This window comes from Colossoma macropomum, unplaced genomic scaffold (genome assembly GCF_904425465.1).
Source record: "Colossoma macropomum unplaced genomic scaffold, Colossoma_macropomum, whole genome shotgun sequence".
NCBI classification, from domain to species: domain Eukaryota; kingdom Metazoa; phylum Chordata; class Actinopteri; order Characiformes; family Serrasalmidae; genus Colossoma; species Colossoma macropomum.
Window position 1 is genome coordinate 31397013 of NW_023494807.1, and position 17031 is coordinate 31414043.

General features: G+C 40.5%; 1 protein-coding gene across 1 annotated transcript in view; it reads left to right on the forward strand.

Annotated features, from left to right (window-relative positions):
- ptprfb (protein tyrosine phosphatase receptor type Fb) overlaps positions 1-17031 on the forward strand; it is a 240049-nt gene that overhangs the window by 143377 nt on the left and 79641 nt on the right. Inside the window, 4 exon segments of the mRNA XM_036556368.1 lie at positions 6788-6905; positions 8051-8629; positions 10818-10915; positions 14738-14994. Coding sequence (XP_036412261.1) covers positions 6788-6905; positions 8051-8629; positions 10818-10915; positions 14738-14994 — 1052 coding nt within the window.

Sequence of the window (17031 nt, forward strand, 5' to 3'; positions counted from 1 at the left end):
CTGGCACTTAACCTTGGTAAGGACACTAATACTGGCACTTAAATTTGGTAAGGATGCCAACACTGGCACTTAAATTTGCTAAGGACGCTGATACCTGCACTTAATTTGGTAAGGATGCCAACACTGGCACTTAAAGTTGGTAAGGATGCCAACACTGGCACTTAAATTTCGTATGGAGGCCGATACTGGCACCTAAATTTAGTAAGGACGCCGATACTGGCACTTAAATTTGGTAAGGACGCAGATAGCGGCACTTAAATTTGCTAAGGACGTTAATACTGGCACTTAAATTTGGTAAAGACACTGGTACCGGCACTTAAATTTGGTAAGGACGCCAATACTGGCGCTTAATTTTGGTAAGGATATTGATACTGGCGTTTAATATGGTAAGCGTGCTGAAAGTGTAAATTTGATATTGGAGCTTAAATATCCTATTTGCACCAATAACGACACTTAAATACCGTGTCTGTAACACATATTGATACTGCATCTCTACATTAAAGGGAAATTCCACCATTGTCCCCAAATTTCTGCATAATTAAGGCGATATAAACAGTCATTCAGAGAGGTTTGGTGAGAAATGGTTCAGATGTCTTTACAGTGGTGGTGATAGGAACCAGGGGTCGCCATGACTACAACACAGATATAGGCATTTTATTTACTATCCAGTGAACCTACACGAAATCTGAAATAATAAGTTTTCTTTGGGGACTATTTTGCTTCACGGCGCCCTGCATGTATCCCTCCACCAAGGCTGAAGCAGTAGGAGAGAGAGAGAGAGAGAGAGAAGAGAAGATGGAATAGAGAGTGAATACTGCTCTCTCTTTCTTCTTCCTCTACCCCCCCCCCATTCCCAGGTGTGGAGGCGTTTCTGTCTTTAAGCACAATTTAAAATTCATCAGATTCATAAATACCAGATTCACAGCGAATGCCTTAAACCCGACCCGGTGACCTTGACCTTGTTTTGATTTATTCCGTCAGATTGCTTTAGCGCGGGGGTGGGGGGGGTGTAGTTTTAGAGAGTGTGATGTGCTGTGTTGGTGTCGAGGGTGTCTGCTGTGTAAATCTCACTCTAAAATAGACCCTCAGTCTCACACAGCTGGATGAGTCGTTCACTCTCACACTTCTTTCTTTTTATCCAGACCAGAAGCTGTTGGATTTATTGAAGAACACCAATTAAAGTGATAATTTGGCCTCAACTCTTCCCCCAAACACAGTCAAGTTTAGTGCCTAAAGTTTGCTTCTTCAGTTTTAAGCCTGACGCTACATGGCTAACGCAGCTAAGTGCTGAAAAGAGGCTCCTTTGGAGCTTTAGGTTCCCTAAGGAACCTTTCAGCAGATGGTTCTTTAATGAACCATTCTCGTGATGAGAATTTTTCCACATAATTTAAAGATTTGTACCAATTAAAGGTGTTTCCTAGAACTGTATGGCGAAGCCCTGTTCTCCCCGTGTCTGAGTGGGTTCCCTCCGGGTACTCCGGTTTCCTCCCACAGTCCAAAAACATGCAGTCAGGCTGATTGGACATGCTGAATTGCCCCTAGGTGTGAGTGTGACTGTGTATGTCTGTCTGTCTGCCCTGTGATGGACTGGCGACCTGTCCAGGGTGTATCCTGCCTTCCGCCCAATGACAGCTGGGATAGGCTCCAGCACCCCACCGCGACCCAGAAGGATAAGCGGTTTAGATGATGTATGTATGTATGGCGAAGCCTAGAACCATTTAGAAACCTTTAGCATAGTGCTAACTTCATGCTCGAGCCATCACGCTCACCTCCAACCGTGTGGAGTTGTTCTAGACTCGGTCGTGTGACTCACTGTTATCTATAAACATGCCCACAATTCAGTCTTTAAAATGGATTAGATTAGATTAGATTAAGAGACCCTTATTAGTCCCACAATGGGGAAATTTCACCTCCGCATGTGCAGTGAAACACCACATACACACTAGTGAGCACACACACTAGGGGGCAGTGAGCACACTTGTCTTAGAGTTTTAATTAAATAAGAGCTGCGTTTTTAGATGCTTCTTAAAAGTGAGCACTGAGCTTGACTGTCTAATAAAAGGTGGAATTGAGTTCCACAGTTTAGAAGCAGAATAACTGAACGAGTCTCTCCGTGTTTTCTGTATTTTACAGAGGGTGTTTGCAGAAGGTCAGTATCTGCAGATCTTAGATTGCGTGCTGGAACATAAACAGACAGACACTCTGTGATGTAAGCGGAGCTTTAAGGTCATTTTGAGCTTTGAAAACAAGTAGCAGGACTTTAAAGTCTATCCTGAACGATACAGGCAGCCAGTGCAGCTCTTTTAAAGCAGGACTGATCTGATCTCTCTGTGCTGTTTTTGTTAGGATGCTGCCACATTTTGTACGAGTTGTAAGAGATGCATTGTTTTCTTAGGAAGTCCAGTAAGAAGATCATTACAGTGATCAACTCTGCTGTAACAAACACATGAACAAGTTTCTCTGCGTCGCTCTGAGAGAGAAAAGGCTGAACTTTAGTGATTTTCGCAAATAATAAAAAGCTATTTTAGTGACTGAGTTTACATGCAGATAAAACAGGGCTCAGAGTCTAAGATCACAGCCAGGTTTCTACTTCAGGTCTGGTAGAAGAAGCTAAAGAACCAAGTTTCTCATAAATTATTTTTCTCTGAGTTTCTGTACCAACAATCAATATTTCAGTTTTTAATTGTAGAAAATTTGAGGGTGATGATGTTTCAGTCACTGTGAGCTGCGTTAGCATTTTTATCTGAACTGTTCTCTTTTATTTTAAATCCATGTCTGCTAATATGTGCTCAGTAACAGCGAGGCAGGGCTTAAGGTCTTAAAAAGGTAGTTAAGCAGGAAATCTGGAAGTCTAAAAACAATTTCACCCCAAATTAATTCGCTAAGATTTGTTTTGTACTAAAGCTACGAGGCTAATGTACCTAACAAGTAATGGATTAGCATCTTGCTAACTGTCTCAAGCCGCGTGGAGTCGTTCCTTAATCTCTTATAGACTTTATTGTGTCGTTTTCGACGCTGTACGACTCGCTGTTGTCTATAAAAGTGGGCGAAAGTATGTTACATTGCTAAAATTAGTATTAGCAGCTGTCTTGACGCCTGAAACCTCCCTGCAACTTGTCCAGAGTCTCTCTTACTCACTGCTAATGAGTTCAGCACTGATATTGGAAGTTAAAGCAGTAAATCGACTTCGCTTGTCAAACAAATTAGCTGTGCTAGCTAAGGAAACTACAGTTACAGGGACTTGACAGATAGGGGGCGCCAAACTGAATATTTTATAGAGCCAAACAAAAGCTTCTTTTTTTACAGCTGACTGTCACACGTTTATGACTAGAGTCTCTGCTAAAAAGACCACTAGAACTATTAGGATTAAAACCTGATGGTTTTCCAGATGCCATTTACATTACACTGCATTCATTTGTGTTAAATTTGTGTTCCTTTTATGACTTCCTGAGGCAAATTTGTCTAAAAAGAAAAGAAAATGTAACACTAGGTTGTTGAAGCTGCGCATATTAGCCTTTGTAATGCCATGCATAGAAATAAAACTGGTGAAAATGCTTAAAAATACATCAGAACCGGGTTTATCAGTTCGATTGAAGTTCTCAAGGCCGCCAGAGCGATAAGAGCCTTATTTGAGAGGGATGTGATTGAGCTCTACATAAACCTCCCTTCACTGCGCTTACAAAACTAATTCCATATGATTAAAGCAGTGAAAATAGCTCAGTACATTTGAAAACGGCTCTGATCATTTGCATTTTATCCTTCATCTCTGTCATTAGGGTCTATGTGGGAGACACCATCAATCCAAGTAACCCATATTTAAATAAAAAGACCGTTTTAAACAGTCTGCGCAGCCTGGGAAACGTAACGCCATAATTAGAACCCTAAACCTTAATTATAGAAGAAAAAAGGGTTAAGTCACATGAAGCTCATCAGGCTGAAGAGTTGGAGATAAAGTGTGTGTGTGTACATGTCTTGCTGTCCTTGTGAGGACTACATGTCCCCGCAATGATAGAAAAACATGATCTTTCTGCTCAAGCGAGGGGAACGGGTTGTTGGCACCATAAATGACATTTTTTTTTGGAAAAATTAAAAATGCAGAAAAATGGCCTTTTCAGTCTTGAGGTCACAGGGTAAAGTTTAGGGGTAGGTGTAGTATTTCTTGGCTGCAGTAATACAAAAATCAGTAGAAACCTGTGTGTGTGTGTGTGTGTGTGTGTGTGTGTGTGTGTGTGTGTGTGTGTGCTTGTTTTTATCCATTTCACGGACAGAAGTACCCTCAGAGTAAACAGACCTGACCAGACCTGCTTTTAAAAGTAAGGTCCAAAAAGCAGCGCTGCTGTGTCTGATCCACTCAGACCAGCACAACACACATTAACACACCACCACCATGTCAGTGTTACTGCAGTGCTGAGAATGATCCACCACCCAAACAGTACCTGCTCTGTGGGGGTCCATGGGGGTCCTGACCACTGAAGAACAGGGTAAAAGGGGGCTAACAAAGTATCAGAGAAACAGATGGACTACAGTCTGTAACTGTAGAACTACAAAGTGCACCTATATAGTAAGTGGAGCTGATAAAATGGACAGTGAGTGTAGAAACAAGGAGGCGGCTATTAAAATCCTGAAGTAAAGGCATTGACAGTGTGTGTGAGTGTGTGTGTGTGTGTGTGTGTGTGTGTTTATTGGTAGCTGTATTGCAGGTTTGTTCTTATCACAGTGTCTGACTTTAATTACCAGTGCCTTTCCTCCTTATTCCTCCGTGTGTGTGCTGGCCTTTGCGTGTGCAGTGTGCTAAGCTTCCTGTCTTCCTGCTCTCAGTGTTCTCCTTTGTTCCAGCTTTCAGCCAGATCTCTTCTCCTGCTCCACCATACGTGTCACTGTTCGGGAATGAGCTGATCAAGCTCGCTTCTTCTGAAGGGAGTTTGCTCACTGAATGCCAAATTGCTTTTTAAGAGGACGATTTAAGCTCAGTACCGATCTGAATGTTCTGAATTTGACCTGAAACCTTTTACAAAGTACGCTGTCCTTAAGTAGTCAGTGTTTTTGGGGTGTAAATCTCTTAAACTCAATTACAAATCTTAAAAAAAAAAAAACGAAATCTCAGATTTCACCACGATTGAGTCATTTTATTAAATTACACTGAATACATTAATATGACTGGGGATTTTTACATTTGAAAATAGGCTAATTTGTTTAATTTTGGCCAGAGAGTGAGTTCATACTTTGTCCCCCTGGAATTATAAGGTTCTACCTGCGTTCTGAGCAGTTTTGAGATATTGAGCTTTAAAGATTTTGGATTCCAAACAGCAGAACTGATATGTGGAACACGTCTCTTACATACACGAGAATGACAGACACCCTACATTTATTCTAAATGTACAACATCAAAAATCTGTAAATGAGTTTTTTGGAACAGTTCTAATGCAGATAGAACCTTCTAATCCTAAGAACCCACTTTCAGCTTGGAATTATAAGGTTCTATCTGGAAAAAAATGAAAGAAGCATCAATTTTCAAGGAAAACGAACAGTTTAAACTCGTAATTCGGTTTAAAACATAAAATTAGTGTTCTAATTGAGTGTCTCAGATAGTTTAATGTATTTTTTATAACATTTCTCATTTTAGCACAAATCTTCTTTTTCTTATTCGAAAAAGCACTGCAGGTTAAGTATAAAGGTCAGTGCTAAATATTTTGTCCAGTGCAGAGGTGAGTTTTAGGTGGAAACCATTACTTTAGGTTTACTTTAGTCAGACAGAAACCAGCTACTGTAAAAACCATCCCAGCAGGTCAGCATAAAGACAGTATGAGGTTTTGTTTTATATCAGAAATGTGACTCTAATGAGCCAAAATGTCTTACATTGGGAGAAATAAGAAAAAAAAACCTGGATGAAATAATTAAATTAATGTTTAGGTTGTAATTAAAACTCCATCAATTCAAATGTTTACTATTTAATCACCTTAAAATTTATAACATTTAAGAAATGTTTTTAAAGAGCTGCAAGAAGAGCATTTTTTTCATGTTTCATAAAGTTTTCTAAACTTTTCCCTGAGCAGGTAGATGACATGACAAAGAAGCAGAACCTGTTTGGTCCTCTTATGTGTATTCAAAGTGCTGATTGCCTCGCAGATAGAACCTCATAGAACTAAGTTAGAGTTTGACTTTGGAGATAGAACCTCTTTGTTTTCTAGATAAAGAGCCCAAAGATGGACACAACTTAAAAAACCCTCGCATAATGTTAAGAAGTTGTCACAGAATAAGAATAAGAACATGTGAATAACTCAGTTTTGACGGAAGTGTCAGATAGAACTGTATAATTCTGAGGGGACGACTTTTATTATATTATTGAATATTGCAATAATCAGTTCTAATAATAATAAGGGCCTTCAGATCAATGCAGTTTGTCGCCCCTATTGTAAAGTAAATCAGCTGTGGCACTCCAGAACCTTCTGTTCCCCACGTCCTCTTAAAGACATATCAGGCAAAACTCTGACACGGATGGTCCGTGCTGCTCTGGTTCTCCTCTCTGTTGCTTGGAAAAGTTCCTCCTGGTTTACAGAGCGTTCCTCTTCTGCCTTTAGAGCCATCAGAGTCTCCAGCCACTGGAAAAAACACTGAATGGGCGATTTCTAAAACTGAACAGTCTGATGGTTTTAAATCCAGGCGTGTGTGGAAAGGGTGATGCGTTCATGTTTGGTTTGATGAAGGGGGGTGTATACGCTGTGGCGGGTGCCGGGGGGTTCGGGGTCGTGGTTTTTGTTGGGGAGCTCAGACGTTTTCTCTTTAACAGGAGGCCGTCATCACCGGGCTGCTCTCAGAGACGTCCTACTCCGTTACCGTGGCAGCGTACACCACCAAGGGGGACGGAGCTCGCAGCAAAGCCAAAGTCATCAAAACCACTGGAGCAGGTACAAAACTGATCATAGCCACGCATAATTAAAGGGCAATACCACTGATTTTTCAACATTTCTGCATAATTCAGTGAGTGAGATATAAACAGAGTGATTCAGAGTAGTTTGGTGTGAAATGGTTCAGATTTCTTTACAGTGGTGGTGATAGGAACCAGGGGTCGCCATGACTACAACACAAATATAGACATTTTATTTACTGAACTTTTTATATTCAGTGTTGTTGATGGTAAAATAGTGGAAAATCTGAAATAATAAGTTTTCTTTGGGGACTATGTTGCCTCACAACATCCTTCATGTATCCCTCCACCATGAATGGATTTTACATTTGAGGCTAAAACTTTACAACAAACTTAATAAAACAGCGTCTCAGTCATCAGGCAGTGAATTCATAACCATGTCATGTAGTAACTTTCTGTGAGGGAGCTTTTAGAGGTGGACGTCTGGTTCCTATCACCACCACTGTGAACAATTCTGACTCAGTAAGTTTCTCTAGCGCATTTGTTTTTCTGAATTTGTTGGCACTATAAACATTTAATTATGCAGAAATTACAGAAAAATCAGCGGAATTCCTGTTTAATGTGGTTTAATGGACCCTATTTTCAGGAATGTGCTGCAACATATCAGTGTTTTTATAACCTGAAAGTTTGTTTTGGTAAGTTTTTGCACTTGGCGAGGTGCAAAAAATGCAGTGTGTTTGTATTTTTGTTAAAATTGACAGAATAGTTCTGGAAAAATCGAATTGACTGAAATTTCCTCCTTACCCCAAATGGAGTTGATCTCCCAAAATAAGTTTGGTGTCTAAAGTTGCCTTTTTTATTTCAGCAGGCTAATGTTGCTAACAGGTAATGTAAAGTTATTAGTGTCACCAATTAGCATGGCACTAAGAGCATGTCTAAACGATCGCATACTTGCCTCAAACTGTGTGGAGATGAATCTGTAGTAGTTTTGATGCTGTGGTTTCTGACTATCTATAAATGTGGACAAAATTATGCTAGCATAGCTAAAAACAGTTACCGCAGCTAAGCTGAGGCCTGAATTTGGTCCATGTTTATGTCATACAAACCACATAAGCAAGTAAATTAAAGATGATACGACAGTTTGGCTTCTTCTTCAGTGCTGTTTTATTTGCTCCGTTTTCACAGTGCCTGGCAAGCCCACCATGATCATCAGCACCACGGTGGGCAACACGGCGCTCATCCAGTGGCAGCCTCCTAAAGACATGGTCGGCGAGCTGATCGGCTACCAGCTGCGCTACAAGCGCGTAGAAGAAGAGGCCTTCACGGTACGGGAATTCAGACGCATGGACGACCATTACACCGTCACGGGGCTGTACAAAGGCGCCACCTACAGCTTCCACCTGAGCGCGCGCAACCGTGCCGGCACCGGAGAGGAGCACGTGAAGGAGATCAGCACGCAGGAGGACACTCCGAGCGGATTTCCGCTGAACCTCAGCGTGGTGGGGCTGACCACCACCACCACACGGCTGACCTGGGAGCCGCCGGCCCTTTCAGAGCGAAACGGACGGATACTCAGTTACATGGTGGTCTACCGAGACATAAACAGCCAGCAAAACAGCACCAATCGCACCTCGGACACACATATGACGATCCACGGCCTCAAACCGGACACGACGTACGACATCCGAGTCCAGGCCTTCACCAGTAAAGGTGGAGGACCCATCAGCCCCAGCATCCAGAGCAGGACCATGTCCACATCACCTGGTCAGTGTTTTCATGGAGATATAATAGCATATTGGATGTAGTCTAAAATACAGTGCTTTATTATGTTGATTTAAAGGGGTAGCTTGGCAAAAAATCATATTTACACAGGTTTCCTCTCGTCCTAAATGCAGCTGATCAGCCAATATAGGTTTGGTCTCTGAAGTTTGCCCGGATTAGGATTAGCAAACTGCCTGAATTGTCACACACAAAGCCTCAAGCCGCAATACATTGTTAAATAATCTCAAATAGACCTGTTGTCAATCAATAAATCAATCAGTCACTTAACGTTGATTTATAGAGTAGAAATAAATTCATTTACAGTGGAGCTGAGCGTTATACAAAAACAGCAGCAGCAGCTGAGAAGAGTAAATATACATTTGTTATAGAAATTCTGATTTAAAAAGTACATAAAAATAAAAATTAACAAACATTAAGACGAATAAGACAAATCTTGACAACCAATTAAAACTATTAAACAGATGAGTAATAAAAAATAAATAAAATTAGTAATAAGAGTTAATAAATAAAACTGTTGCATGGGCTAAGAACAAAAAGATAAAATGGGAAACAATACTAAAACAATAACAAGAAAAATATATTTTATTTTATTTTATTTTTTAGATTTATTTTTGTTGTTTTCTTGGTTGATTTTTTTATTGTCTTTTTTTGCGCTTATTTTTATTATTTCATCATTTTATCATTACTGTTTTTTACTATTTTATAAATTATTTTTACTATTTTATACATTTTTTAATTTTTAATTTTCTTGGTTAATATATATCAACTAAAACAGATACAGGCTGAGTGGAGATAAAAAGTTTAAAATGGTCAGCGAGTGGAGTTTTAGAGAATCTATAAACATAAATTATCTGTAAACATAAACAAACGTACTGAAACGATCGCTGCTAGTGTGTGATGCAGCTTCAGAAACCCCAAAATCAAGTCTATTGGAGATACTGAACCTCCACTCACGCTTTGAGGAAGCTGTAATGATTTAGCCTTGCAGTTAGCACCGTGCTAATCGGCGATGCCAATAAGCTTTCATTGCTTGTTAACTACGTTAGCCTCGTAGCTCCAGCGCAAACCTAAAGAGGCAAACTTGCCTCTGCTGATCAGATCCGTTTGGACTGAGGGGTAAATTGTGCACATTTGATTTTTCACTCAACTGTTCCTTTAATATCCGGTCATCTCCATCAGCAGCTATCGGTCAGTTCTGTATCAGCAGTGGAGATTGCCGCAATGTCCACAGCGCCTCAGCAGTGCATTTTCCCGTCACACACACACAGATTCTTATCTAGTCTGCACGTTAGAGATGGCTGATGATGATCTCTGAGTTTCCAGCTGTATCTCAGCAGATGTGCTGCTGCATCTACAGCATAAAAATACATGGGAAGAGCAGCCAGTGCTGTTAAACAGCGTCACACCTGCGCGGCGCGCCGCAGGTGTCTGTCCACACTGCTGTTAACACCATGATAAACGTGCTGTCAGACAGGACAGAATTAAACATCCACATATGCTGATGAAAGTTCATCTGCTGCTGTGTCTGATCCATTTAGTCCAGCACAACACACACTAACACACCACCACCACGTCAGTGTTACTGCAGTGCTGAGAATGATCCACCACCCAAATAGTACCTTCTCTGTGAGGGTCCATGGGGGTCCTGACCACTGAAGAACAGGGTAAAAGGGGGCTAACAAAGTATCAGAGAAACAGATGGACTACAGTCTGTAACTGTAGAACTACAAAGTGCACCTATATAGTAAGTGGAGCTGATAAAATGGACAATGAGCGTAGAAACAAGGAGGTGGTCATAATGTTGTGCCTGATCTGTGTACACAGCGTATAAACAACTATAACTATAAACAAAATAAAGACAACATTCTAAAGCACACAATACACATATATACATACACATATACTATACACATCAATGGGGGGAATTCATTGGTTGAAAAACATGAATTAAATGTGTTAAGTTCAGAAATTGCAGTGAAGTAAAGTATAAATATGATGAAGAGCAAAAAACAGACCATTTTGAAGTAAAATAAAAGCCAAAAAAATATGATAAGCAGTTAAAATTCAATGTGTAAATAAATAGAAAAATGTATAAATAAAAAGCATTGTAGATTGTGTAGCTTCTATGTCTATAAATCTAAAGTAGTGCCTTCTGTTTTCTGTCCTGTAGCATTCGCCACAAGTTTTGGTGTGAAAGCTGTGATGAAAACCTCTGTTCTTCTGACCTGGGAGCTGCCTGAAAACTTCAAATCCCAAGTGCCTTTTAAGGTAGGAGCTTTGTTGTGTCTCTAAATTGGAGGAAATGGGACGTTAAAGAGGATTCAGGATATGTAAAGGTAGTCGGCCAGTTGAAATGAGGATTGTTTTTGTCTTTAATGTGCTCTTTTACGGCCGTCTATAAAAGACAATTTGCTGGAATAGCCAGATCTGCTCTAATTCCCAACATGGTGATTAGACGGCAACTGCTATGAGATCCCATCCTCAGGATTTTAACTCTGTCTAACCAGCAGTCCATTCAGAGTCTTTCACTTTCTAAAGGGCAATACCACTGATTTTTCAACATTTCTGCTCAGATGTCTTTACAGTGGTGGTGATAGGAACCAGGGGTCGCCATGACTACAACACAAATATAGACATTTTATTTACTATCCAGAACCACCAGTGAACCTACATGAGTCTTCTGAGTTTATATGGAGTGTTTATGATGGTAAAATAGTAGAAAATCTGTAAAAATAAGTTTTCTTTAGGGACTATTTTGCCTCACAACGCCCTGCATGTATCCCTCCACTGTGAATTGATTAAAATATATGTTTTAGGCCAAAACCTTCTCAAAACCATAAAACTGTGAGTGCGTTTACATGAATTCATACTCAATAATCCAGTCATATTCGGATTTCTGCAGTTATCTGATTATTCAAATGGTCATGTAAACAGCACACTCCGATCTAGAAATCCGATAAAGAGAGCTGGATTTTACATGCAGCCTGATAATCCGTTAATATTCCGACTAATAGCTCAATCGGAATAGAATACGTCCATGTAAACACTTCAATCGGAATAGTCTAGTCTGACTGAGGCCAATCGGAATACAATTTCTATCTGATTTAACGAGGTGGGTAATCCTGTAAATAATCCGTTAAATAGAAGAATAATATCCGCGTAAACGCTTGTATCTGATTACATTCCCTATCGGAAAGTTTAAGTCCGTTCTGATCATGTTCGTCACGTCATAGTGAAAGTTTATACCGTTCAACATGGCGGAGCAGAAACTGGTCTGCAGAGGAGACGAAGTTTATGCTCTGATCTTTAAAAGACGGCGGTGGGACGGACGTCCAGCTTATGTGTCTCAGAACACGACGTCTTCCTCTCGGCCTTCTTTAATAAGGACATGTGAAGGACGTTTTCCTGAGTCTGACATCATTTTAAAGCAATTAAAAACACAAGCACTGCTCACTGCTGCTCATCTCACTCTGACTGGACTCACGTGATGCTGGTTGTCATGGTAACGTTTACTCTAAGTGGTTCTCTACACATGCACGTCATTTTGGATCAGATTACTTGTAGTGAGCATATAAACGAAGATTTTCATCAGATTGTTGAGTAGAGTGAGAATAAACAACTCAGTCTTAATCTGTAATCCGAATGTATTCATTCGGATTGGCAAAAATCTTTGCATGTAAACACAGCCAGTAATCAGATTTCTCAGTGCATGTAAACTCTTACTCTGATTTCTTTCGGATTTCTTAGTCTGCGCATGCTGAAACCAAACACGAAATAGAGGATTTAACATTCTTCGTCTTCTAGATGATGTATGTTCATATTTTCGGGTAAAGCGGTGCGATGTTTAAAAACAATTGCGGCATGTTTCAGTTTTACATAATGTTTACGTCGCGTCTACTTCTGTGAATTTATTGGCTGGTTGTAAAGCAGAAATCCGATTACGGTCTGACTCATGTAGTCCCAGAGTTTTCCATTATCTGATTGCTGAAGTGCATATAAACGCGTCACGGATTACTGACAAAATCTTGCGTTCTTGCTGTTCACATCACTATGAAACTCTTATTATTGATTTACTTCATCAGAGGAACAGTGAAATGACACTGAAGTGTAAGTTGTACAAAAAAACCTACATATCCAGCTTTTTTAGATCACATCGTTTACATATCGGTATCAATGCATTGACATCATGTTATTAAAGACGACGAGTGGGTTAAACAACATTAAACAACAGAAAAGGCCTTTTAACTCAGGCTTAAAGCGTTAACTCTTCAGACTGACTCGTGTCTGAAGGAATCTACAAGCCGCCTCGTTCCCCCGTCGGTTGGAACTGCCTCTCTCCATCCGTTTGGACAGCCAGTCTGTGTGGCTTCACCATGCTGTCCATTACAATAATCCCATTACTGTAATAAGCATGTGGGTCAGACACACAGACAGACCTTTTCCATCGCCACCAGCTTCTGTGTGCGGATACGGAACAATCTGCTTATGCCATTGGCTTCTGTCTGACACTTTAACGAGCTTGTGACCGCAGAGTCTTATGCATTAGAGGAGGTGCCGGCTATTAAGAACGTTTCCAAATGCTGTTCAACTTTCCAGATACTTCGAGGATGAATTTCTGGTCCAGCAGGTTTGATTTAGTTTCAGAAAGAAGCACAACTCTCTAATCTGTTTGGATCACAGTGATGTTAATTGGCATTAAAGATTCGGTTTGGCGAAAAATCACATTCCAACTTTCGGAGCTACAAGGCTGATATACCCGACCAGTTAGCGTCCCAATCAATGTCCATGCGTCCCAAGTGCCTCACCTCGTGGAGTCGTTCAGTAATCTGTTATACTTGATTAGGTGGTTTCAGACTCTGTATGAAACACTGTTATCTGTAAACATGGACTACATTATGTCGTGTAAGTAATAACAGTAATCGTGGTCATCGTGAAGCCGGACTGCTGTCCGTAGTTTCATCTATTTTTAAGGAAAACAGAACAATAAACATGTCTGGTTAACATACTGTATGACATATTTATATCTATTAAAATGGACAAACATGCAGATAAAATACAGGCTGCTTCTGCTTTTAGCTGTGCTGCGTACTTTCTGACTGCTACCATAACTGCTGGTGTGGGTTCAGGCCAGTTTCCTTCCTTTCAAAGCACACAAATGTTAGTTTAGTGCCAATGATTGCATTACAAGTCAGATCAATGAGATGCTTCAAATCCAAAAACTTCCACTGAAGCATTGAATCATACAACATCCTTCAGTCCATGTTTATAGATAACAGGACGTCATACAGTAGCCATGTTTACATGCAGCCTGAAAATCCGTTAATAATCCAACTAATAGCTTAATCAGAAAAGAATACGTCCATATAAACACCTCAGTTTCTATCCGTGTGATCGAGGTGGGTAATCCTGTAAATAATCCGTTAAATAGGAGAATAATATCCGTGTAAACGCCTGTATCTGATTACATTCCCTATCAGAAAGTTTAAGTCCGTTCTGATCATGTTCGTCACGTCGTAGTGGAAGTTTATACCGTTCAACATGACGGAGCAGAAACTGGTCTGCGGAGGAGACGAAGTTTATGCTCTGGTCTTTAAAAGACGGCGGTGGGACGGACGTCCGGTTTATGTGTCTCAGAACACGACGTCTTCCTCTCGGCCTTCTTTAATGAGGACGTGTGAAGGACGTTTTCCTGAGTCTGACATCATTTTAAAGGAATTAAAAACACAAGCACTGCTCACTGCTGCTCATCCCACTCTGACTGGACTCACGTGATGCTGGTTGTCATGGTAACGTCTACACGAAGTGGTTCTCTAGGCATGGGCTTCGGATCGGATTACTTGTAGTGAGCATATAAATAGAGATTTCCGTCAAAATAAAGTAGAGCGAGATTTAAACGCCTCAGTCTTAATCTATGATCGGAATGTATTCATTCGATCAGCAACAGTCTTTGCATGTAAACGATGCTCTAAGCTACATCAGCCTCATAGCTCCAGCAACACCAGTCATGTCTTGACTGATCAGTTCTGTTTTTTCATATGCATTAATCGGTTTGTCTTTTCGCTTTGATGTCCTGCAACTCTTCCCCTGTAGATCCTGTATAATCAGCAGAGCGTGGAGGTTCAGGGGAACATGAAGAGGAAGCTGATCACGGGCCTGAGGCCCGACACCAACTACTCCTTCGTTCTGATGAGCCGAGGGAACAGCGCTGGTGGGCTTCAGCAGCAGGTGTCCATCCGTACTGCCCCAGACCTTCTGAAGACCAAACCCTTCCTGCTCAAAACTGACCAAGCCAGTGCTGGAAAACTCACCATCAACCTGCCCAGAGTGCCCACCACAGCGCCCGTCAGGTCAGTCGCTGTAACATGGCTGAAATAAGTCACACACAACCTATAGCTGTAAAAATGCATCACTTCAGTTGGCCTATCCAGGCCCCGCCCTTCTTTAGCTGGGGTTGCTAGGTTGGACAAGCTTTACGGAAGGCTTTAGAATGAGTTAGACTCGGTTTATATCACAATACCTACATTTAGAGTCGGTTATTCATTCAGCCTAATGAGAAACTGTAGAACAGACTCAGTTTATATCACAATACCTACATTTAGAGTCGGTTATTCATTCAGCCTAATGAGAAACTGTAGAACAGACTCGGTTTATATCACAATACCTACATTTAGAGTCGGTTATTCATTCAGCCTAATGAGAAACTGTAGAACAGACTCAGTTTATATCACAATACCTACATTTAGAGTCGGTTATTCATTCAGCCTAATGAGAAACTGTAGAACAGACTCAGTTTATATCACAATACCTACATTTAGAGTCGGTTATTCATTCAGCCTAATGAGAAACTGTAGAACAGACTCAGTTTATATCACAATACCTACATTTCAGTCCAAAATAATCAAGTCAAATTGTATTATGCGTTGAATCGTTTCCTAAATAATCATATGTACTTTAATTGAATCTTCACCTCCAGGAACAGCTGTAACAGCTGTAACAGCTGGAGTATTGACCCTTTTTTGCAGTTACTTGATCTTTCCTGTAATTGATTCAGATCTGAGCCCTTTACAAACACTGATTCATTCCCAAAGTAAAGTCTGTAGACCAGGTCAGGGCAGTGAAGCTGCGGTTGCCATATAATAATAAAACCCCCCACAGTTACACTGTAATTATTCTGTCTAAATGTGAGAGTGAGACTCCGCCTCCATTCTGCCAGCTCAGCACTTTCCAGCTGCTTTCCTTTCACTGTCTTTTCTTTCACTCACTCTTTCTTTCGCTTACTCTTTTTTCTTTCTCTTTTCCTTTGCGCTCTTTTCTTTCACTCTTTCTCAGTCACTCTTATTTTACTCTTTCTTTCACTCTTTCCTTTGACTCATTCTTTTGATCTCATTCTTTTCTTTCACTCATTCTTTCCTTTCAGTCTTTCCCTTCACTCCTCTTTTCTTTCAGTCTTTCTTTCCCTCACTCTTATTTTATTCTTTCTTTCACTCTTTCCTTTCAGTCACTCTTCTTTTACTCATTCTTTTCTTTCACTCGCTTTTTTCACTCCTCTTTTCTTTCACTCTTCCTCAGTCGCTCTTATTGTACTCTTTCTTTCACTCTTTTCTTTCTCTCACTCTTATTTTACTCTTTCTTTCACTCTTTTCTTTCTCTCACTCTTATTTTACTCCTTCTTTCACTCATTCTTTTGATCTCATTCTTTCACTCGCTCTTTTCTTTCACTTGCTATTTTCTTTCACTCTTTCTTTCATTCTTCTTTCATTCCTTTTTTCACTCTTTTTTTCACTCATTCTTATTTGACTCTTTCTTTTCAGTAATTCTTCTCTCACTCATTCGTTTCTTTCACTCGCTCTTTCCTTTCACTCTTTTTATTTCACTCCTTTTTTCCCTCTTTCTTTCACTCATTCTTTTCTTTCACTTGCTTTTTTCTTTCATTCACTTTTCGCTGTTTTCATTCACTTACTCTTTCATTGTTTTTCCTTTACTCAGTTCTCTCTCATTCTGTCTCTTCTTTCATTTTTCTCGTTCTTTGTCTGTTTGTCTCTCTTTCCCTCTGTCTTTCTCTCTTCTCTCTCTGTTTCCCTCTCCTCTTCTCTTTCCTCTCTTTTCTCATTCTCCCTCTCTCACGTTCCCTGCTTTTATCTTCTTCTCTCTCTTCTCTCTCTCTTTAAAAGCTCTACCATCATGCCATCAAACTGTCGTCCTCTCAGCGTCCACTCTTCTCCTCATCCTGTCATTATGCTGCACTCAGACACTCAGAGGCTCTTTAGCGTTTAGAGGTCAGGCCTGTGGGTCATTTCAGTGGTTTTCCCTCCTCGGCTCCTTCGTGAGGGGCATTTTCCAGCAAACCTGTTGCTTTAATATCCATGTCCAAACCCCTATTTTCA